General features: G+C 42.1%; 1 protein-coding gene across 2 annotated transcripts in view; it reads right to left on the minus strand.

Annotated features, from left to right (window-relative positions):
- The window catches only part of KIF18A (kinesin family member 18A), a 174,212-nt gene that overhangs the window by 40,003 nt on the left and 110,235 nt on the right, over positions 1 to 23,974 (minus strand). For both annotated transcript variants that reach the window (XM_077288046.1, XM_077288047.1), the window contains 4 exons: positions 15,276 to 15,438; positions 10,708 to 10,872; positions 6,574 to 6,695; positions 5,903 to 6,141 (listed from right to left, as the gene is read on the minus strand). In XM_077288046.1, coding sequence (XP_077144161.1) covers positions 5,903 to 6,141; positions 6,574 to 6,695; positions 10,708 to 10,872; positions 15,276 to 15,438 — 689 coding nt within the window. The remainder of the gene's footprint in view (positions 1 to 5,902; positions 6,142 to 6,573; positions 6,696 to 10,707; positions 10,873 to 15,275; positions 15,439 to 23,974) is intronic.

The raw sequence follows: 23,974 nt of genomic DNA on the forward strand, positions 1-23,974 counted from the left end.
GGAGAAAATGGTTAGAAGGTTGGAGGAGTGTTTAAACTAGGGAATGGGGGGGAGGGTATTCATTTTATAGGAGGGGAAGATAGTGCAGATAGACACCTGGGCACAAATAAGGAAGTTGGGGGTGGCGGTGGCATGGGGGGTGGGGTTAGAACAGTTAGTAATTTAAGAAAGAATAGAGGTACAGAGAGTAACATCAAGTGCATGTATACTAATGCCAGAAGCCTCGCCAACAAAATGGAGGAATTAGAACTAATGTTGTTGGAGCATAATTATGACATGGTGGGGATATCGGAGACGTGGTTGGATGAGAGCCATGACTGGGCTGTTAACTTGCAGGGCTATAGCCTGTTCAGAAATGACCGTACAGATAAGCGAGGGGGAGGGGTGTGTCTATATGTAAAATCTTCCTTAAAACCCATCCTGCGTGATAATATAGGTGAATTTAATGAAAATGTAGAGTCCCTGTGGGTGGAGATAAGGGGAGGGGGAAAAAATAATAAATTACTGATAGGGGTTTGTTATAAATCTCCAAAACTAATGGAAGCAATGGAGAATATCCTCGTAAAGCAAATAGATGAAGCTGCGACTCAAGGAGAAGTCATTATTATGGGGGACTTCAACTACCCTGAAATAGATTGGGGGACAGAAACCTGCAGTTCCAGCAAAGGTGATCGGTTTTTGACAACTATGAGAGACAATTACCTTTCACAACTGGTTCAGGACCCAACAAGGAGGGGGGCACTGCTAGACCTAATATTAACCAACAGGCCAGACCGCATATCAAATATAAGGGTTGGGGGTCACTTGGGGAATAGTGATCACAAAATAATAAGTTTTCATGTAACCTTTAATAAGATGGGTAGTAGGGGGGTGACAAGGACACTAAACTTCAGGAGGGCAAATTTCCAACGGATGAGAGAGGATCTTGGTGCAATTAACTGGGACGATATCCTGAAACATAAAAATACACAAAGAAAATGGGAGACATTTATTAGCATCCTGGATAGGACCTGTGCACAGTATATACCGTATGGGAATAAACATACTAGAAATAGGAGGAAACCAATATGGCTAAATAGAGCTGTAAGGGGCGCAATAAGGGACAAAAAGAAAGCATTTAGAGAATTAAAGGAAGTAGGTAGTGAGGAGGCATTAAATAAATACAGAAAATTAAATAAATTCTGTAAAAAGCAAATCAAGGCAGCAAAGATTGAGACAGAGAGACTCATTGCCAGAGAGAGTAAAAATAATCCCAAAATATTGTTTAACTACATAAATAGTAAGAAACTAAAAAATGACAGTGTTGGCCCCCTTAAAAATAGTCTGGGTGAAATGGTGGATGAGGATGAGGAAAAAGCCAATATGCTAAATGACTTTTTTTCATCAGTATTTACAAAAGAAAATCCCATGGCAGACAAAATGACTAGTGATAAAAATTCCCCATTAAATGTCACCTGCTTAACCCAGCAGGAAGTACAGCGGCGTCTAAAAATAACTAAAATTGATAAATCTCCGGGCCCGGATGGGATACACCCCCGAGTACTGCAGGAACTAAGTACAGTCATTGATAGACCATTATTTTTAATCTTTAAAGACTCCATAATAACAGGGTCTGTACCACAGGACTGGCGTATAGCAAATGTGGTGCCAATATTCAAAAAAGGGGCAAAAACTGAACTCGGTAATTATAGGCCAGTAAGCTTAACCTCTACTGTGGGTAAAATCCTGGAGGGCATTCTAAGGGATGCTATGCTGGAGTATCTGAAGAGGAATAACCTCATGACCCAGTATCAGCACGGGTTTACTAGGGACCGTTCATGTCAGACTAATTTGATCAGCTTCTATGAAGAGGTAAGTTCCGGACTGGACCAAGGGAACCCAGTGGACGTAGTATATATGGACTTTTCCAAAGCTTTTGATACGGTGCCACACAAAAGGTTGTTACATAAAATGAGAGTAATGGGGATAGGGGAAAATATGTGTAAGTGGCTTGAGAGCTGGCTCAGGGATAGGAAACAAAGGGTGGTTATTAATGGAGCACACTCGGACTGGGTCACAGTTAGCAGTGGGGTACCACAGGGGTCAGTATTGGGCCCTCTTCTTTTTAACATATTTATTAATGACCTTGTAGGGGGCATTCAGAGTAGAATTTCAATATTTGCAGATGACACTAAACTCTGCAGGGTAATCAATACAGGGGAGGACAATTTTATATTACAGGATGATTTATGTAAACTAGAAGCTTGGGCTGATAAATGGCAAATGAGCTTTAATGGGGATAAATGTAAGGTCATGCTCTTGGGTAGAAGTAATAAGATGTATAACTATGTGCTTAATTCTAAAACTCTGGGCAAAACCGTCAATGAAAAAGACCTGGGTGTATGGGTGGATGACAAACTCATATTCAGTGGCCAGTGTCAGGCAGCTGCTACAAAGGCAAATAAAATAATGGGATGTATTAAAAGAGGCATAGATGCTCATGAGGAGAACATAATTTTACCTCTATACAAGTCACTAGTTCGACCACACTTAGAATACTGTGCACAGTTCTGGTCTCCGGTGTATAAGAAAGACATAGCTGAACTGGAGCGGGTGCAGAGAAGAGCGACCAAGGTTATTAGAGGACTGAGGGGTCTGCAATACCAAGATAGGTTATTACACTTGGGGCTATTTAGTTTGGAAAAACGAAGACTAAGGGGTGATCTTATTTTAATGTATAAATATATGAGGGGACAGTACAAAGACCTTTCTGGTGATCTTTTTAATCATAGACCTGAGACAGGGACAAGGGGGCATCCTCTACGTCTGGAGGAAAGAAGGTTTAAGCATAATAACAGACGCGGATTCTTTACTGTAAGAGCAGTGAGACTATGGAACTCTCTGCCGTATGATGTTGTAATGAGTGATTCATTAATTAAATTTAAGAGGGGACTGGATACCTTTCTGGAAAAGTATAATGTTACAGGGTATATACACTAGATTCCTTGATAAGGCGTTGATCCAGGGAACTAGTCTGATTGCCGTATGTGGAGTCGGGAAGGAATTTTTTTCCCCATGGTGGAGTTACTCTTTGCCACATGGGGTTTTTTTGCCTTCCCCTGGATCAACATGTTAGGGCATGTTAGGTTAGGCTATGGGTTGAACTAGATGGACTTACAGTCTTCCTTCAACCTTAATAACTATGTAACTATGTAATATAGGCAACAAAGACATTCTCAGTATAACAAAGCTAATATATGTTGTGAAATGCTTCTATTAGCTTAGTTTTTGCCTTTTAATAATTACATTTCTATCTATTTGTTTTGTGGTTTTTGCGTGCAGAATAAATTTTTGTTAACACATTCTATTTTGCCAACAGCAGTCATTAACCCGGGCGAAGCCGGGTAGTACAGCTAGTATACACTCACCGGCCACTTTATTAGGTACACCTGTCCAACTTCTTGTTAACACTTAATTTCTAATCAGCCAATCACATGGCGGCAACTCAGTGCATTTAGGCATGTAGACATGGTCAAGACAATCTCCTGCAGTTCAAACCGAGCATCAGTATGGGGAAGAAAGGTGATTTGAGTGCCTTTGAACGTGGCATGGTTGTTGGTGCCAGAAGGGCTGGTCTGAGTATTTCAGAAACTGCTGATCTACTGGGATTTTCACGCACAACCATCTCTAGGGTTTACAGAGAATGGTCCGAAAAAGAAAAAAAATCCAGTGAGCGGCAGTTCTGTGGGCGGAAATGCCTTGTTGATGCCAGAGGTCAGAGGAGAATGGGCAGACTGGTTCGAGCTGATAGAAAGGCAACAGTGACTCAAATCGCCACCCGTTACAACCAAGGTAGGCCTAAGAGCATCTCTGAACGCACAGTGCGTCGAACTTTGAGGCAGATGGGCTACAGCAGCAGAAGACCACACCGGGTACCACTCCTTTCAGCTAAGAACAGGAAACTGAGGCTACAATTTGTACAAGCTCATCGAAATTGGACAGTAGAAGATTGGAAAAACGTTGCTTGTTCTGATGAGTCTCGATTTCTGCTGCGACATTCGGATGGTAGGGTCAGAATTTGGCGTAAACAACATGAAAGCATGGATCCATCCTGCCTTGTATGGAGCATCTTTGGGATGTGCAGCCGACAAATCTGCGGCAACTGTGTGATGCCATCATGTCAATATGGACCAAAATCTCTGAGGAATGCTTCCAGCACGTTGTTGAATCTATGCCACGAAGAATTGAGGCAGTTCTGAAGGCAAAAGGGGGTCCAACCCGTTACTAGCATGGTGTACCTAATAAAGTGGCCGGTGAGTGTATATATATATATATATATATATATATATATATATATATATATATATATATATATATATATATATATATATTTATTTATTTTGTATATATATTTCGTTAAAGGGGTTTCTTATAGCCTTGGGTAACTATGTCATGATGTGACACTCTTTGGGTGTACCTGAACCTCATTTGAATTTCTCTGTTTTCTGACAACTGTTTTGGGATAAATGTGATCTTTTTGTACAGTTTTAGACTATTGTGCAATTAAAAAAAAAAAAGTTATGATCTAATTAGTGGTTGTTTAGCTCCATATTTTTTTGTCACACAGGAAGAAGCGCCATTTGACTTTTGAAGTGGCGATTTTACCAATAGTCTGCAGACGCCACATGCAGAGACTCTGAGGTGCTTACACCCCTAAAATTAATCTATGGGTATACTGACTTTTGTATGCACACAGGTGTTTTCCAGAAGAAAGCATGGAGTGGATGTGGCACAGCGGAGGCTCGGGGGGTGCCCACTGGACCAAAATTCCCAGAAAGAGCAGAGAATGAAATGATTAAAACACAGATTACACCAAATCTTTTCTTACAATACTATATCAGCCAGCTCAGCCCCCCTACTGTATAACATGGTGCCTGCGGGTTGGACAGTACTTCCATGGGGACAGGTTCCCTGTAAGGCATTTGTCCATCTGCAAAACTGATGACATATCACTAAGACTTGATCATTTTCTGCCCGGTAATAGTCTTCATTATATCAGCACAGCCTCTTTCACTAGAAATAGAACGGGTTTGCACAAAGGATGTAGAAGATCACTGCTGCGCAGTAAAAAACAAAATCATTGTAACATCTACTTCTTCAGGATTGGCGAGGTACACGACAGTCAGGTGTATCCCAAGATTATGACAACACTTTCCAGAAGGAAAAACCTCTTTAATAATCTAAATAATTCACCTAGTATTCTGCTAAATATAAGCAGCATGAAAACACTAGTGGCCCTGAATCATTAAGCTTTGAGCTTCGCACGCCAGTCTTAATGACTTTGGTGCATCTTATTCCTAGAAGCCATTTAGTGAATTCATTGCATCTTATCAGTGGCGTTCACCTCGCCAGAAATGACTGGAGTAACATTTCTTGAAAAAAACAAGCACGGTCACAGGAGCGCTAATATGAAGCCAGGACAAAAATATTGGTGTTAACCACAACGCGCTTCAACGGTACCCAGTTTTCATCAGGTGGAAGTTACATTTCTGGCATAAGAAGCACTGCTGCTTTTGATGACTTGCGGGCGTAGCCTTGCCGTGTCCCGTCTCCTCCCCAGCTCTACCCATTTTGGTACAGCTGATTGAAAGTGGCATGAAAACGCCAAAAAAAAAAAGCGCAACATTTTCAGGACTTCAAATCTAACTATTCAAAATGTTTTACGCCAGATTTCTGGCATCAACAAGGATGTATTGGTCCCTATGCATTTACGTGAATAAACCTATCAATCACAGTTTGCTGATGGTAGAAAAGTAGAAAGACGTTTGTTTCCACTCTGCATAACCATTAAACTATCCATATTTGCAATTTATGGCTACCGTTAAACATGGCGATCAATCTAGCATATCAGAAGAGATCTTACGGCATGGGGTTGTCTGTGTGTAGGACAGATGAGGGAAGGACAGAAGTGATGCAATATCCGGTAAATCCGTTTTGTTTACATCCTCGACAATTGTCTGGTCGGCCCATACGACTGCCTTCTCTCGCTGGACCAGGTGCTTGACTTCTCGGAAATCAGACTCCACAACTGCATCCGCTAACCCTGCTTGATGTAATATTTCGTATTGCCTCCGGAAGGCAGGAAGAACTGCATTGAGCAACCTGGCAAAATAAGTAGGAAAAGTTCGGAATAAGGCATATACTTTTATCGCTCTTCAATAGAATTAGTAAAGCTAGCCATAGATATAGTAGGGTGAGGCCTCCTGTAATGAGCAATGGAGAGGTACAAGTATGCACAAAGCGGGTACATTCACACCCCCGAATAGAAGAAGTTCTCCAAGGTCCTCGGATTACAGTGTGCATCAAATAATGCTATATTTCCCGGATGGTGGTACTACAGGAAAACTGAACAGTTGCCAGCAATAGGGTGACATGCGAACATCTTATTTTAGGGAATCCTTAAAAATAATTTTTAAAATGCAGACAAACACTTTTCAATTCTGTTCAGCCGAAACTTCAAGAAGCTGATCTATACAAAATGTTTTTAATATTAACCAAAAAGAAAGGGGTGAATAAAAAAAAAAAAGTACCTACTTTGCATTGTATCTATATTCTCGTTCTTGAAGAGACACAAGAAGATTCACGTTTTCAATCTGAGCTTTTAAATCTTTCACGTCCAGCTTTAAGTGGCAACACTGTAAATCTTTCGAAAGCTCCTGAAATAGAAAAAAAAAAACAAAAAAAAAAAACAGTGTTTTCATGCAGTCTGAAGCAATGCACACATCAACTTCCAGGCACACATTTATCTGGGAGAGATTATAAAATGCCCAACTTATTCTAGGCCTTTACAATTAACTACTGGTAGCCATAAATTATTAATGAAAATGTCACAGGAGCTATTTATAGGAAAGGATCATGGCTACTTTGCAAGAGAAGCTTATGAAATATTAACAAGTGAATTCTGCAAAGAATCAAAAACCATTAGAAATTAACTTAACTTAAAATAGAAATATTACAATACGGAAATTCTTTGCGCTAAACGCCCTCTCTCCTCACATGTTTGAGGCCGCAAAAGAAAGGAATGGATAATTGATAGGAAAAAAACAGGATACCATATTAATAGAGAATAATGATGTCAAATAAGAATGTCAGCGATCTAAATAGTCTGAACAATGAGACCTAAACCCAAAAGCTACAATCTGACGTACGTGTCAGAACAGGCCCATACCAAAACATAGTGTTGTTCAAAGAGGTCAATGCATTCACATTAAAAGGGGCTGCCTCCCTGCCACAATCCCTTTTAAAAATTAAGTCTACATGGCAATCAGCTAGTCTCAGTAGCTGCAGCCCCTAAAACCATGTTGTTGTACACAGCACCCATTTAAATGAAGGGTGCCAAAGCCAAGTTAAGTCCAGCAGAACTCTTGGTAGAAGTTCTCTGCTGTAGACAAGTGGCTGTCCCCCTCAATGAGGACCATCTGCCAGAAACTGCAAGGCGTCAGGCTCCGAAATGTCAACTCTAGGGGTACTGCACTCCCTAGCAGCCAGAAGATCAGCTAGGAGCCGGCAGATGGTAAGGTCAATAGAGTAAGACAGTTAATGGTTATTGGGGATTTTATAATCAGGGCAACAAATAGAATAATTTGTCACCAAGGCAACTTCAACAAAATGGTTTGCAGTCTCCCCGATACCAGGGTTCGGCAAATGATGGATTGGGATGATAAACTAATGTGGTAGTTGGTGATGATCCAGCTGTCACGGTCCATATGGCAGCCAATGACATAAGCGGTAGGTGGAGGATCATCTATATATATAATTGTCTAAGGGTTTTTCTTTCTGTCTGTCTGTCTGTCTGTCCTGGAAATCCCGCGTCTCTGATTGGTTGAGGCCGCCAGGCCTCGACCAATCAGCGACAGGCACAGCATGGCGACGATGATGTCATAAAGGTTGCCTTGACCAATCAGCGACGGGCACAGTCTGCCGCGAATTCGCCTCGACCAATCAGCGAAGGGCACAGTATCGACGTAGATGTCATAATGGTTGCCATGGCGACGATGATGTCATAAAGGTTGCCTCGACCAATCAGCGACGGGCACAGTCTGCCGCGAATTCTGGAATCATCATTGTCCATATACTACGGGGACATGCATATTCTAGAATACCCGATGCGTTAGAATCGGGCCACAATCTAGTTAAGAATAATTTTACAGAATTAGGCTCCAAGCTGAAGAGAAGGACCTCCAACGAGATATTCTCTGGAATACGGCCTGTGCTACGTACAATGCAGGAGAGACAGTGGGAACCTAGGGACTTAAATGCATGGCTTAATGGGCATCTGTCAGTAAGGCAGACCCTCCTAAGCAGTCTATATGGGCATGTAGGACATAGGAAGCTGAATAAAATGATACTTTCATATCTGCAAACCAATGTCTTATCCCAGAAAAATCCACACTTATCTTAATGGAGCTGTTAAGATCTATGGGCCGGACACTGATTTCCCTGAGAATCATCCTTCAAAGGTTATTTTAATTGAATGGACTGTTACAAATGTGAGAAATGTAGATAAGGAAAGCAGACTGTCAGTCATTGCATGTCTCAAACTGGTAATACCTTTTATTTAGAATAAGCCCTGTAGGCAGATTCTCATGCAGATCATTGTCCAACCCACAGAACTTAAGGGCTCATTTACATATTCAGAAAAATGTGGATTTCTCGAAAAAAGACATTTGATCGCAAACATCAACGTATCATTTTGTTCCGCTTCTATAGACCTACATGCCCATATAGACTGCTTAGGAGAACTGAATCCTACTTATAGATTCCCTTTAAGTATTGGTGCAAGGCAGAAGAATTTCTAAAGCAATGGGCTGACTGTACTTTTGTACAATATGTATTTGCTCTGCCCAATTTCTAAAACTTAACATAGACAAAACAGCATTCCTCATCTTTTTCCCCATCTCACTGAACCCCCCCACCCCGTCCAACAGACCTATCCATCAAAGTCAATGGCTGCTCACTCTCCCCAGTCCCGCAACTTCGCTGCCTCGTGGTAACCCTTGACTCTGATCCCTCCTTCGAACCACATATCCAAGCCCTTTCCACTTCCAGCCTACTCCAACTGAAAAATATCTCCTGGATCCGTGCATTCATTAATCAAGAATCTGCAAAAACACTAGTGTATGTCCTCATCATCTACCGCCTTGACTACTGCAAAAACACTAGTGTATGTCCTCATCATCTACCGCCTTGACTACTGCAACCTCCTGCTCTGTGGCTTCCCTTCTAACACTCTCGCACCAGTCCAATCAATCCTAAACTCTGAAACCCAACTAATCCACCTGTCACCCCACTATTCCCCTTCTCTCCTCTCTGCCAATCCCTTTACTGGCTCCCCATTGCCCAGAGATTACAGTTCGAATCCCTAGCAATGGCATACAAAGCCATCCACAACCTCTCTATACATTTGTGACCTCGTCTCCTGGTAGTTACCAGCATGCAACCACCGATCCTCACAAGATCTCCTTCTCTACTCCCCTCTTCAATCAATCTCATGCAAGATTTCTCCTGTGCATTCCTCCTACTCTGGACCGCACTACCCCAACATATCAGACTCTTGCCTACCATGGAAACCTTCAAAAAGAACCTGAAGGTATACCTAGCTCTTCCGACAAGCGTACAACCTGCAGTAACCCTCGTTCCACCATACTGCTGCACGACCAGCTCTACCCTCTCCTATAGTATCAAGTATACCTTGTAGTCTGAGCCCTCACGGGCAGGGTCCCCTCTCCTCTTATACCAGTCGTAACTTGTATTGTTGTTTTTTTTTTCTATTATGTATGCCCCTTTTCACATGAAAAGCGCTATGGAATAAATGGCGCTATAATAATAAAAGATAATTCTACACATAAACTAAAGGGTGATGGAGGAAAACAAGGCAGAAAATAAAGGGTTAAGTAGGTTGAAGCTTGGTCAGCCTATACTGGAATGTGGAGAAGTGATTGCACGCAGAGAGTTGTGTTGTATGACTACTACTCTGAATGGCCCCTGGTTGTAAGTGATGTACCCCAAGGCTCAGGGCTGAGAACACTATTATTTTAAATATTTAAATTATATAGAAGACATAATTAATAATGTGGTTTACATTTTTGTAGATGGCACCAAGCTATGTAGTATAGTGCAGTCTATGGAGGATGTTCGTAAGTTACAGGCGGATTTGGGCAGTGTGATCATCGAGGTGGCAGATTAGTTTCAATATGGATTAATATAAAGTTATAAATCTGGATGCTAATAATCTGAAGGCACTATATGTTGTAGGGGTAAAAGTAGTAGAGTCACTTGTAGATCACATGCAATGTTAATCAGCATAGATTTTACTTTTAAAGAAAATACTTAAGATACTCATGTCAGATGTATAAAATTATAAATTCTGGGTGTTTATCTATAGTTGAGAACAAGAGGGAAAAACTTGCAGTTTAGGGCAGATAGGATCACGTAGTATGGATGTACCTACGCCTGTCCCTCTGTCCTTTCTCACCCATATCAGTAAGCTTGAAAAAAGACATGTCCACCAGGTGCAACTATGTAACCGGATTACAAGGCTGCTGTCACCATTCATGAGACATGCCCATGGAACCGACGACGTGTATGTACTGTAAAAATGATACAGATTAGGTGCACTAAAATTAAAGCTAATAACGTTTGATCAATCAGCTAAGACATAAGCATTACCACTGGAATCTGTTTGTCTGGGCCGAGCAATTTCATTTCATTTTCCAGGCGATGCAGCCAATTCGTGTTCTCCTCAAATCGTTTTATCTCCTCTTGTCTTCTCTTCTGTATAATGCCTTGTTTGGTCTTCAAAGTCTCAAGTCTATGATCCCGCTTCATAGTTGCCTACGAGATGAATGACAGCGAGTTTCCAGACAATACTGCTACCAGAAGATCTAAGCCAGACCCCATTTCACAAAGTTATTCGATATCCATATTTCAGGCTTCCTATGCACTAGTGTCTGAACAGTTCTGAAAGGAGCGCCAACAACCATTTCTGTAGCTTGGAAATCACGTGAATAATTAGTATGTTCGCCAACGTGACTGTCCCTTGGGTACCATTTTTAAAACCTTATTGGCTGGATACTTTTCCATAATATTTTTGTCTATATTTTTTTTAATATATCCTCCATCTCCGCCCCCAGAGTGATTTTTCAGTCAATTTAGCAGTAAGCGGGTTTGATCTTTTTGTGAGGCGGGTTGAAGTTTTGAATGACAACATTTGTTTTGCCATACAATGCACAGAAAACTGAATACAATTGGTATGAAATGATAAAAAAAAAATGGAAGAGCTATGTTTTGTTTTGTTTTCAAGTATTCAATGTGTGGAATATGATCTAGCACCACATTTTTGGGACTATAATATGCACCCCAAACTTTCAGAAGGAGAAAGGGGAAAAAAATTAATGTGTGAAATGGGGGTCCATCTTACAGTTCGAATTCAGCTTACCAGAGGGGATCGGCAGTGCTGGTGGAGCGTGGTCACAGGGGGTGTTCGGTGGTCCAGGTATAACTCCCATCCCAGACTGGTGCAGCATGTTCGGCGGTGCTCGTGGTGCTGGGCTCAGCCAACATTTTCTGAAAGCCCGGAGCCCTCGCACAACCACTGATGCGACGCGGTGGCCTCCCTGAAATCACATCCGAGGCTGGTGCGGCAGCTGTGCTCTGTGGTGCAGGGGGCGCCGCCGGCATTTTGTGAAAGCCCAGAGCCCCCAGCACATCCATTACTGCAATACGGTGGCCTCCGAGAAAATGGCCGCCGGGGGCGGCGCATGCTTAAACTGAGATCTCGTCTCCCGAGATCTCGGGATGAGAACTTGTTGCAGACATCTCAATTTGAGCATGTGCCGCCCCAGCAGCCTTTTTCCCGAAGGGCACCACATTACAGTAATGAATGTGCTGGGGGTTCCAGGTTTTCACAAAATACCAATGGAGCCCCGACCACCACAGAGCACAGCCGCCGAACCAGCCTGGGAAGGGAGTGTGCTCATCGCTCTGCAGCGTGGTCAGACTCCTGCTACCGCCTCAATACTTGTCAGTATATTCTGATGCACCCCCATTATCCCCAAAAAATTTTTGGGAAAAAAGTGCATCTTATATTCCAAAAAATAAGGTAATAGGATTCTTTATGGCAGTACAAATACAGACAAACCAAACTATTATTATTATTTGCGGCTATAAGTTTTGAGACTGACACACATTTTGGCTGTCACACAGTTTGCCCTTTGTGTTTTTTAGATTATTTGTTTAATCAGACCTCAATCTCATTGAGAATCTGTGGTAACTTCTTAAAAGACAGGTGTACAAAAAAACAACAAAAATTGGGATAAACTCCAATCACTAATTAGACAAGAATGGTCGGCCAGGGCGAAGGGCAGAAGTCTGGAAAAATTAAGGTGAACACTAATTATTGAGCCAAAAATCTTATGAAATGCTAAGTTGCACTTCAGTAACCATAGTAACATTTGACTAAAAGACCTATACACACGTGTGTGTGTGTGTGTGTGTGTGTGTGTGTGTTATATATTTATACTGTACATATACACACACACACACACACACACACACCTATGCACGTGTGTCATCATCTACTGAGATCTGAAAGTTTTTTACATTTCTGGCGGTGGACCTACAATTAAGTCTACGTTCACATTAGCGTTCGGCGCCGCAGCGTCGGGCGCCGCCGCATGCGTCATGCGCCCCTATATTTAACATGGGGGCGCATGGACATGTGTTGTGCTGCGTTTTGCGACGCATGGCCGCAAGCGTTGGGCGCAGAGAATGCAACAAGTTGCATTTTTTTTGCGTCCAACTTTCGGCCAAAAAGGACGCATGCGTCGCAAAACGCAGCGTTTTAGCATGCGTTTTGTTTGCGTTGTGCGTTGCGTCGCCGACGCTGCGGCGCACAACGCAAATGTGAACGTAGCCTGAGCTGGTTTTTGCATAGCAAGATGATTTATACAATTTGGAGCTATATGAAGCTTTCATAGCATGGAGGTTAATGTACAGTTTAAATAATTATAGATTTTGATAAAAACATTTATGGACATGACCATACCAAATGTTTATTTTCTTAATTGTAAAAATAAGACACATAGTAAAAAAATATTTTTAAAAAATATTAAACAACTTGTATTTACTGCCTTACTACAGTAGTACAGTACTCTGGTATTGCAGTATATGGTAAAATTGAGAGCAAAATCAGTATTAGAAAAGCGGTTATGCTCACCTGATTTACTTGGGTAAGATAACACTGAAAAGGCATAAAACCAAATCCCAGCAGCAACCTTTGGGTCCCACAGGCTGGATGATTCATAGTGATAATATGGATGGTTGGAGATTTTATAGGGTATCCTAAATGCTGGTATATATCCAATCAATGCGTTACATAAAACATATGTAGCCACAGTGCGGTTTTAATCTCTACACGTTACGAAGTAATCCAACTTCTTCAGGAGAACCACAGATCGGTGTTACTACATATGTTTTATTTAACTCATTAATTGGATTTATACATGTAGTGCAGGATACCCATTAAATCTCCAATAATCCCTGTATGGTAAAACGGACTTTTTCCTACAGGACTAAAATGGCAGTGACAGGAGCCTTCAATAGGAGTCTTGAGATATGGGAGAGGGGGGTGTTCCATAGCTCTCCATTCAGTGCATGTAGCTTGTGGCAACTAATTCATTTTAACTAAGTCGTAAGTGATTAACAGACATCTAAATGGTTAAACAGCAGTAACTAGGAGGCTGTTTATATGGCTTCACTTACTGACAAATGTCAGTGGTAGAACAGAGCTGGTACCGATTTACTGGGTATGCTGCAGGCTCAGTTCCTCAGCCCGCTCCATAAATTCACATCTGACGTCTTATGTCTGATTTGTGGTTAATATCTTTGCAGTGTCTGGTGTTCAAATTTTGTGATACAGATTTCCAAATTGCCTACACTAACATATGATGAGATAATACAATTTTTACTGCCATTCTTGACCTCAGTGCAGATTACCATGCTACATTATGAAGGAGAACAAAAGTTTGGCCACAAAAACAGTATGGTGATAAAACATTCTCATTTAGATTCCAGAAAACTGTTAGGTAAATCTGTCATTAGGTTCACCTGAATGTGCCAGCTCCTGACTGCGTGACTTTTGTCAGGTAGGTTTACTCTGCAGCGATTCAGAGAAAAGACGACCAGGGACTATAGTGAGAGACTAGAGTAGGCCGGTGTGGCCTCCGGATTTTCCCTGCTCTGCTCCTGTTGATGGACGGATCTGTTCCATGTATGTACATGTGTAGATCTATACATACTTGGGCGAGATCGGTGAAACCACTTTATCGCTGTGGGGAGAAGCCGGAGACCACAACAGACAAGTCCCGACTCTCCCTATAGTTTCTGGCCGGCTTTTCAAAACTATGCTTTATCTGAATGGCCGCAACATTTCTGAGAAAGATCTCTGGATGCAATGGTGTGGTTCAGGCGGTATGAATCTAACGACAGGTTCATACGAACCCATGCATCCATGATGGGTCTAATGAGGCTTCTCTCCACACCATGCACCCGGTTTTTGTATGGAAAGTAGCAAATAAGGGGATTAGACTGAATTCCTGGCAACAAATAAGATCATCATCTAACCTATGTCTTGGGATTTCCATTTGGCATATCGCTTGGGTGTCCGTCACGGAGCTGCCGTCTCTATAGTTACTTTGACATCATCTCAGGTCCAGGAGCAGATTATAAAACACATTAACCGGAAACAGCTGCCAAGCTAAGTTCAGGTAAAAATAAACTCCAGCCTCATATTGTCAGGTGGCAGATTGCTACTTTACGTACTACAAATTCAAGCTTTCATTTTAATATGTGCTTGAAATTGTGAACATGCTCACAAGAAAAAAAAAAAAATAAATCAAATACACCGACATATGGTCCTCTCACCAATTCTGAGTTCTGTAGCTAAACTTTCAAGAATGAAGGCAGTTCAGAGATGCCAACCATATGTCCATTGAAAGCAAACAGTCATTTTCATTGAAAGCCTCGCTACACATCCATAGACCGTATTATCTTTTCAGTAAATATATTTCCTCTACACCATCATCACTGCGCAGGAGAGGAGACACGACAAGCTAAAACCATATGGCATAAAAATAAGGTTTAAGCCTCCTGACATTATTAATCACACAAAGGCTGCATAACTTGGCAGGTTAAGAAGCTGCACGGTTCTTCATGACACTCATGTCTGAAGGACTCACCCTTAATGTCTGCTCTTGGGAACACATCATTTGAATCTGCTCATGGTACTGCCTCTGGTAAATGGCCTTTAGCTCCGTTTGCTTCAGACGCATTTCCAAGTTGCAGTACTCTGCCCGTATTTCTTCTCGGTTCGCAAAAATGCATTGAAGAAGCTCTTGACACCTGCAAACCAAAGAAATTAAGGATTCACTGTCAGGTCTACGCAATGCGCACAAGGATAGCTGGCTATGTAAAAGAGCTGCAAAGGCTCTACGGCAACAAATGGGTAGGACATTGCTACTTACAACCATCAAGAAATCTGCTTACTTTTGTAATTAGCAAGCAAAGGGAAAAACTCAGTGTCAAGATATCCAAAGCATTTGTCACAGCCCACCAGCTAAGGCCGGCAGTACCAGGCACATCTTTTTGGAAGTCTTTTATTCTATGTACCTGTATGACAGCTTGTTTTTCAAACGTCAAGCTGTAGTTTTGATTGCTATTTTGGGAGAAAGACAACATTTTGATTACTTTATTCCATTTGGATGGGGCACTTCAAGAGCTGAGTCTTATTGGTCTTGGAGTCTACCTTGTGGGATAAATATTTTGATATTTTATTTAGTCTTGGAAATTATGCAAGTGGAAATACCACATATGATATATACCAAAAGTTTGGACACACCTTCTCATTCAAAGATTTTTCTGTATTTTTATGACTATGAAAATTGTACAGTCACACTGAAGGCATCAAAACTATGAATTAACACATGTGGAATTATATACTTATCAAAATAGTGAGAAACAACTGAAATTATGTCTTATACTAGATGGTGGCCCGATTCTAACGCATCGGGTATTCTAGAATATGCATGTCCACGTAGTATATTGCCCAGTGACGTAGTATGTAGCACAGCCACGTAGTATGTAGCACAGCCCATGCAGTATATTGCACAGCCACAGAGTAAATTGCACAGCCCACGGAGTATATATCACAGAGCCACGTAGTATATTGCACAGGCACGTAGTATATAACACAGTCACATAGAGTATTGCACAGCTACGTAGGCCCACGTAGTATATAGCAACGTGGGCACTATATATGCGTGGTTAAAAAAGACTTAAAATAAAAAATAAACATATACTCACCTTCCGAAGGCCTGTTGAAGTCCTGGCGCCTGGGTGCGGTGCACGCAGCAGCTTCCGGTCCCAGGGTTGGTATGAGCGCAGGACCTGTGATGACGTAACCGTGACCGTGACGTCATGGCAGGTCCTTCTCGCATAGCATCCTTGGCATACGCAGCATCAATAGTAAAAAGTTGGTCACACAGGGTTAATAGCTGCGTTAACGGAGTGCGTTACACCGCGGCATAACGCGGTCTGTTACCGCTGCCATTAACCCTGTGTGAGGGCTGACTGGAGGGGATTATGGAGCAGGCACTGACTGCGGGGAGGAAGGAGCGGCCATTTTGCCGCCGGACTGTGCCCGTCTCTGACTGGTCGTGGCAATGGTCGTGGGCGTTTTGCCACGACCAATCAGCGACTTGGATTTCCATGACAGAAAGAGGCCGCGACCAATGAATATCCGTGACAGACAGAAAGAAAGAAAGACAGAAGGACAGACAGAAAGACGGAAGTGACCCTTAGACAATTATATAGTAGATTCTAGATTCTTCAAAGTAGCCACCTTTTGCTTTGATGACTGCTTTGCACACTCTTGGCATTCCTTGATGAGCTTCAAGAGGTAGTCACCGGGAATGGTTTTCACTTCACAGGTGTGCCCTGTCAGGTTTAATAAGTGGGATTTCTTGCCATATAAATGGGGTTGGGACCATCAGTTGTGTTGTGCAGAAGTCTGGTGGATACACAGCTGATAGTCCTACTTAATAGACTGTTAGAATTTGTATTATGGCAAGAAAAAAGCAGCTAAGTAAAGAAAAACGAGTGGCCATCATTACTTTAAGAAATGAAGGCCAGTCAGTCCGAAAAATTGGGAAAACTTTGAAAGTGTCCCCAAGTGCAGTGGCAAAAACCATCAAGCGAAACAAAGAAACTGGCTCACCTGAGGACCACCCCAGGAAAGGAAGACCAAGAGTCACCTCTGCTTCTGAGGCTAAGTTTATCTGAGTCACCAGCCTCAGAAATCGCAGGTTAACAGCAGCTCAGATAAGAGACCAGGTCAATGCCACACAGAGTTCTAGCAGCAGACACATCTCTACAACAATTGTTAAGAGGAGACTTTGTGCAGCAGGCCTTCATGGTAAAACAGCTGCTAGGAAACCACTGCTAAGGACAGGCAACAAGCAGAAGAGACTTGTTTGGGCTAAAGACCACAAGGAATGGAAATTAGACCAGTGGAAATCTGTGCTTTGGTCTGATGAGTCCAAATTTGAGATCTTTGGTTCCAACCACAGTGTCTTTGTACAACACAGAAAAGGTGAACGGATGGACTCTACATGCCTGGTTCCCACCGTGAAGCATGGAGGAGGAGGAGGAGGTGTGATGGTGTTTTGCTGGTGACACTGTTGCGGATTTATTAAAAATTGAAGGCATACTGAACCAGCATGGCTACCACAGCATCTTGCAGCAGAATGCTATTCCATCCGGTTTGCGTTTAGTTGGACCATCATTTACTTTTCAACAGGACAATGACCCCAAACACACCTCCAGGCTGTGTAAGGGCTATTTGATCAAGAAGGAGAGTGATGGGGTGCAAAGCCAGATGACCTGGCCTCCACAGTCACCAGACCTGAACCCAATTGAGATGGTTTGGGGTGAGCTGGACCGCAGAGTGAAGGCAAAAGGGCCAACAAGGGCTAAGCATCTCTGGGAACTCCTTCAAGATTGCTGAAAGACCATTCCCAGTGACTGCTTTTTGAAGCTCATCAAGAGAATGCCAAGAGTGTGCAAAGCAGTCATCAAAGCAAAAGGTGGCTACTTTGAAGAACCTAGAATATAAGACATATTTTCAGTTGTTTCACACTTTTTTGTTAAGTATATAATTCCACATGTGTAAGGCCGATTTCACATTTGCGGTTGTGTCCGCAGCGTTTGTGCCGCAATTTTCCACATGCGTTGTGTATTCCTATCTTTAACATTAGGGACGCAGGTGTCTGCGATTGGTTGCGTTTTGCCGCTTTTGACGACGCATGCGTCGCTTGTAGTCTGTGGCTTGGCGCGGTAAACGCTACATGTAGTAATTTTAGAGGCGTCAATTTGCTGCCTAGAAACGTATGAGGTTGTTAGCGCAAAAAATGCGGCAAAAAATGCATTACTGTCTATGGGAACGCATGTGTACACATGTCTTTGCGTACGCATGCGTTTGATGCGCTTGCGTACTTTGGACTGCACATGTCCAGGAACGGATTTAGACATGCCCATTAAAGACACACCCTCCTGGAAATATCAAACGCATGCGCATAAAAAGCGCAAACACATGTAAAAATGCATACAAACACTGCGTTTTTTGTACCATCATGTGTAAGCTGATGCGGATAAAAAAACGCTGCGTTATCATACGTTTGCGGACGATACGCTGCGGACTTAACCGCAAATGTGAAACTAGCCTTAATTCATAGTTTTGTTGCCTTCAGTGTGAATGTACAATTTTCAAAGTCATGAAAATACAGAAAAATCTTTCAATGAGAAGGGGTGTCCAAACTTTTGGTCTGTAGTGTGTGTGTGTGTGTGTGTGTGTGTGTGTGTGTGTGTGTGTGTGTGTGTGTGTGTGTGTGTGTGTGTGTGTGTGTGTGTGTGTGTGTGTGTGTGTGTGTATATATATATATATATATATATATATATATATATATATATATATATATATATATATATATATATATATATATATATATATATATATATATACACACACACATATACGTACATAAATATATGGGGTTTTTAAACACATTCTAAAAATATTTTCTATATACATACACATTATAATATATGCATATAAATTAAAATATATACATGATATAGACATATACCGTATATACACGAGTATAAGCAGACCCCCCTAATTTTGCCAAAAAAAACTGGGAAAACTTAATGACTCGAGTATAAGCCTAGGGTGGAAAATGCAGCAGCTACTGGTAAATTTCAAAAATAAAAATACATAACAATAAAAGTAAAATTAATTGAGACATCAGTAGATTAAGTGTTTTTGAATATCCATATTGAATCAGGAGCCCCATATAATGCTCCATACTGTTCATTATGGCCCCATAAGATGCTCCATATTAAAATACTCCCCATATAATGCTCCATATACAAATGTGCCACATACACTCACCGGCCACTTTATTAGGTACACCATGCTAGTAACGGGTTGGACCCCCTTTTACCTTCAGAACTGCCTCAATTCTTCGTGGCATAGATTCAACAAGGTGCTGGAAGCATTCCTCAGAGATTTTGGTCCATATTGACATGATGGCATCACACAGTTGCCGCAGATTTGTCGGCTGCACATCCCAAAGATGCTCCATACAAGGCAGGATGGATCCATGCTTTCATGTTGTTTACGCCAAATTCTGACCCTACCATCCGAATGTCGCAGCAGAAATCGAGACTCATCAGACCAAGCAACGTTTTTCCAATCTTCTACTGTCCAATTTCGATGAGCTTGTACAAATTGTAGCCTCAGTTTCCTGTTCTTAGCTGAAAGGAGTGGTACCCGGTGTGGTCTTCTGCTGCTGTAGCCCATCTGCCTCAAAGTTCGACGCACTGTGCGTTCAGAGATGCTCTTAGGCCTACCTTGGTTGTAACGGGTGGCGATTTGAGTCACTGTTGCCTTTCTATCAGCTCGAACCAGTCTGCCCATTCTCCTCTGACCTCAACAAGGCATTTCCGCCCACAGAACTGCCGCTCACTGAATTTTTTTTCTTTTTCGGACCATTCTCTGTAAACCCTAGAGATGGTTGTGCGTGAAAATCCCAGTAGATCAGCAGTTTCTGAAATACTCAGACCAGCCCTTCTGGCACCAACAACCATGCCACGTTCAAAGGCACTCAAATCACCTTTCTTCCCCATACTGATGCTCGTTTTGAACTGCAGGAGATTGTCTTGACCATGTCTACATGCCTAAATGCACTGAGTTGTCGCCATGTGATTGGCTGATTAGAAATTAAGTGTTAACAAGAAGTTGGACAGGTGTACCTAATAAAGTGGCCAGTGAGTGTATAATGCTCCATACTGTTCATTATGGCCCCATAAGAATTGCCCCATAGACGCTCCATATAACAATGTGCCACATATAATGCTGCTGCAATAAATAAAAAAAGACATACTCCCCTCTCGTCGCTGCCCGCTGCTCCTCAGCGTCCCATCTCTCTGCACTGACTGTTCAGGCAGAGGGCGGAGCGCACCCTAATACATCATCGCGCCCTCTGACCTGAACAGTCACTGCAGAGGACGGAGCAGCGACGACGCTGGAAAGAGGGACAGGTGAATATTTAATACTCACCTGCTCCTGGTGCTTTCCCTGGCAGCTTCTCCCGGACAGATAGTCTCCGGCGCCCGCAGCATCTTCCTGTATTGAGCAGTCACTGGTACCGCTCATTACAGTAATGAATATGCGGCTCCACCCCTATGGGAGTGGAGTCCATATTCATTACTTTAATGAGCGGTACCGCGTGACCGCTGAACAGAGGAAGAAGGTGTCGGCGCTGGAGACCATGGGACATGCAGGGACCGTGTCAGGAGCAGGTGAGTATGTGACTGTTGTCGCTCCCCCTCACCCGACGACACCACTCCCCCTGCCTTCCATGACAGCCGAGAGGGGCACTTTCAGCCCATTTTTTTTCGAGTATATACGGTACATTATAATATATTAATATATACATACATACACACATATACATATATATATATATATATATATATATATATATATATATATATATATATATATATATATATATATATATATATATATATACACATACACACACACACACATACATACATACATAAATTCACACATATATTTTTTTATACAATTTAATTTATACTCCCCTCTGGTTACTTAAACCTGCAATCATTTGATCACCTAATACAATGCTTGGCAATACAACAGTAATGTGCACTTACTAATTTCCTATGCAATGCAGCCACAGACTGGGCTTCTTCAAAGCTTTAACATGGCAAACACAGGGGTCTCTAGAAGACCCTGTGCTGCCATTGCCGCCCACGCATGGGTGGGCTCAGCCGCAGAGCTCTACATAGCATTGGGGCATGGCTGCCTAACATGTACTGCAGACATCACCAAAGGTTAAAGGACCTAAATACTAACTGGTCTATCACTTATAGGAAAGAAGGTTGACACATTCTATTTAAATTGATACTACTACTTAGAAGTTTGTTGACCACACGTTGATCGAGGAGTCATCCTGAAGGAAAAATGCTTCTTTTTTTCCTGCTTAGTTTTATTAATATATACTAGAGTCTAGACTGTTTATGTAAACTTATCTCATTTTTGTAAACCAACCAGGAAATTACCAGATTTTATCATTTAGGTCTTGACTATTCAGTACAGAAAGAGCCTGCGAATTGTGTTAGTGCTAAGCCTGAGGATACATTTTAACAGCTCAGACCTCAGCTGTGCGGCTCTGCTAATGCGCAACAGTAGGTTTTAATGAAAGTTGTAGACTGTTCCTGTAATTCTCAGTGCATTTCCTATTACGTGGATGGTGATGCTGTTCTGCTAAATTTTTAATACAGAAGAGTCTACGGCTTCCAGAAAGCTTATGTTAAGGATGTGCTGTGCCAGAATCAGCAAGAACTACTGTTCACATCAATCTTAGGATGACAATACATTGCTCTGAAACATTAGTCACATATAGAAAAAATACATTAAAAAATGTCCTATTTTTAGTTACACTTATGAAAAAAAACAAGCAAACCCTTTCTTCAAATTCTAGAAGTATCAGGACTTAAGTTTAGGGAAATACAACCTCAGGCGAACAAACACCTGACAGATTACACAGGCACATTTAACAAAAACTAGGTCAAAACGCAGTAGCAATATGTGAAAAATTAAGTACACCCTTAAAGCTTCCATAGGAATGATGAGTATAAGAAGCACCAATGTGCTGCTAATCAAATGCCTATGATTAATCATTTATCAGCAAGTACGCAAGTGTAGGCACCGCTATAAAAGTAGAAGTTCGGCAGTTTGCTGATCTGGAGCATTATTGCCTTTGTTAACACAATGCTAAGGAGGAAAGACGTCAGCAACAATGCTAGAGAAGCAATTACTGCCACCCATAAATCTGCAAAGGGTTAGAAGGTCATTTCCAACCAATTGAGTGCATCATTCTAAAGTGAGAAAGATTATTTACAAGTGGAGAACATTCAAGACAGTTACCATTCTTCCCAAAAGTGGATGTCCCAGCAAATTCACCCAATGGCCAGACCATGCAATGCTCGGAGAAATTAAAAAAGAAAAAAAAAAAAAACAAGAACTACAGCTCAGACTCTAAAGGCCTCAGTTTGCATGTTAGATGTTCAAGTCCATGACTGTACAATTAGAAAAAAAATAGAATGTTTGGAAAGGTTGCCAGGAGAAAGCTTCTTTCTCAAAAGATCATGGCAGCTCCACTAGTTTGCAAAATTGCATCTAAAACTACAACGCTTGTGGAACAAAGTCATTTGGATACATGAGACCAGAGTGTAGATGTCTGGCTATAATGTCATGAAAACCAAACATTGTATTGCAGCCCAAACACCGTGTACCAACAGCTAAGTAAGGCTATGTTCCCACAATTAGTTTTGGTGGGTTTTTATGCCGCGTATTTTCGAAAAAATGTAAGTAACTAGTGATGAGCGAACATGCTTGGATAACGTCTTAACCGAACAAGCTCGGATGTTACCCGAGTATCTTGGGTGTGTGCAAATAATATGTTCTAGTCCCTGCGGCTGCATGTTTTGCAGGTGTTCGACAGCCGCAACACAGGCGGGGGTTGCCTAACAAACTGGCAATCCTTGCATGTCTGTTTAACAGCCGCAAATCATGTAGCCGCGGGGACTCGAACATATTTGCGCACACCCAAGATACTCAGCTAACACGTTATCTGGGCACGTTCACTCATCACTACAAGTAACCTATTGCATTTAATAAATTCAGAAACGGTGCATAAAACTGGCAACATCAAAACATCACCAAAAGCTCAATGTGAGAACTTAACCTTAGCTGGAGGAGGTGAATGATTTGGGTTTGTTTTGCAGCCAGTGTCGAATAAGAGCTCATCTGTATACCAAAATACAATAGAGTCAAATTAGGGGCCATTTATGTAAATGCAAGAGCCTATCCAACATTCATAAAACAGTACAATTTCTAATATAGGCTACTTTCACACTGGCGTTTTTTTCAATACGTCGCAATGCGCAAAGTTGTCTGCAGGATGCGTTTTTGCCCCATAGACTAACATTAGCGACGCTTTGACACACGTTGCAACCGTCGTGAGACGGTTGCGCTGTGTTGTGGCGGTCCGCCAGGAGCAAAAAACGTTACATGCTTTTTGCTGCCGACAGTCCGCTTTTTCCGACCGCGCATGCGCGGCCGGAACTCCGCCCCCACCTCCCCGCACCTCACAATGGGGCAGCGGATGCGCTGGAAAAATGCATCCGCTGCCACCGTTGTGCGGCGCATTCACTGCTAGCGTCGGTAACCTCGGCCCGACGCTCTGCGACGGGCCGAGCCCGACGCTAGTGTGAAAGAAACCAT

This window comes from Ranitomeya variabilis, chromosome 2 (assembly GCF_051348905.1).
Source record: "Ranitomeya variabilis isolate aRanVar5 chromosome 2, aRanVar5.hap1, whole genome shotgun sequence".
In the NCBI taxonomy this organism is placed as follows: Eukaryota; Metazoa; Chordata; class Amphibia; order Anura; family Dendrobatidae; genus Ranitomeya; species Ranitomeya variabilis.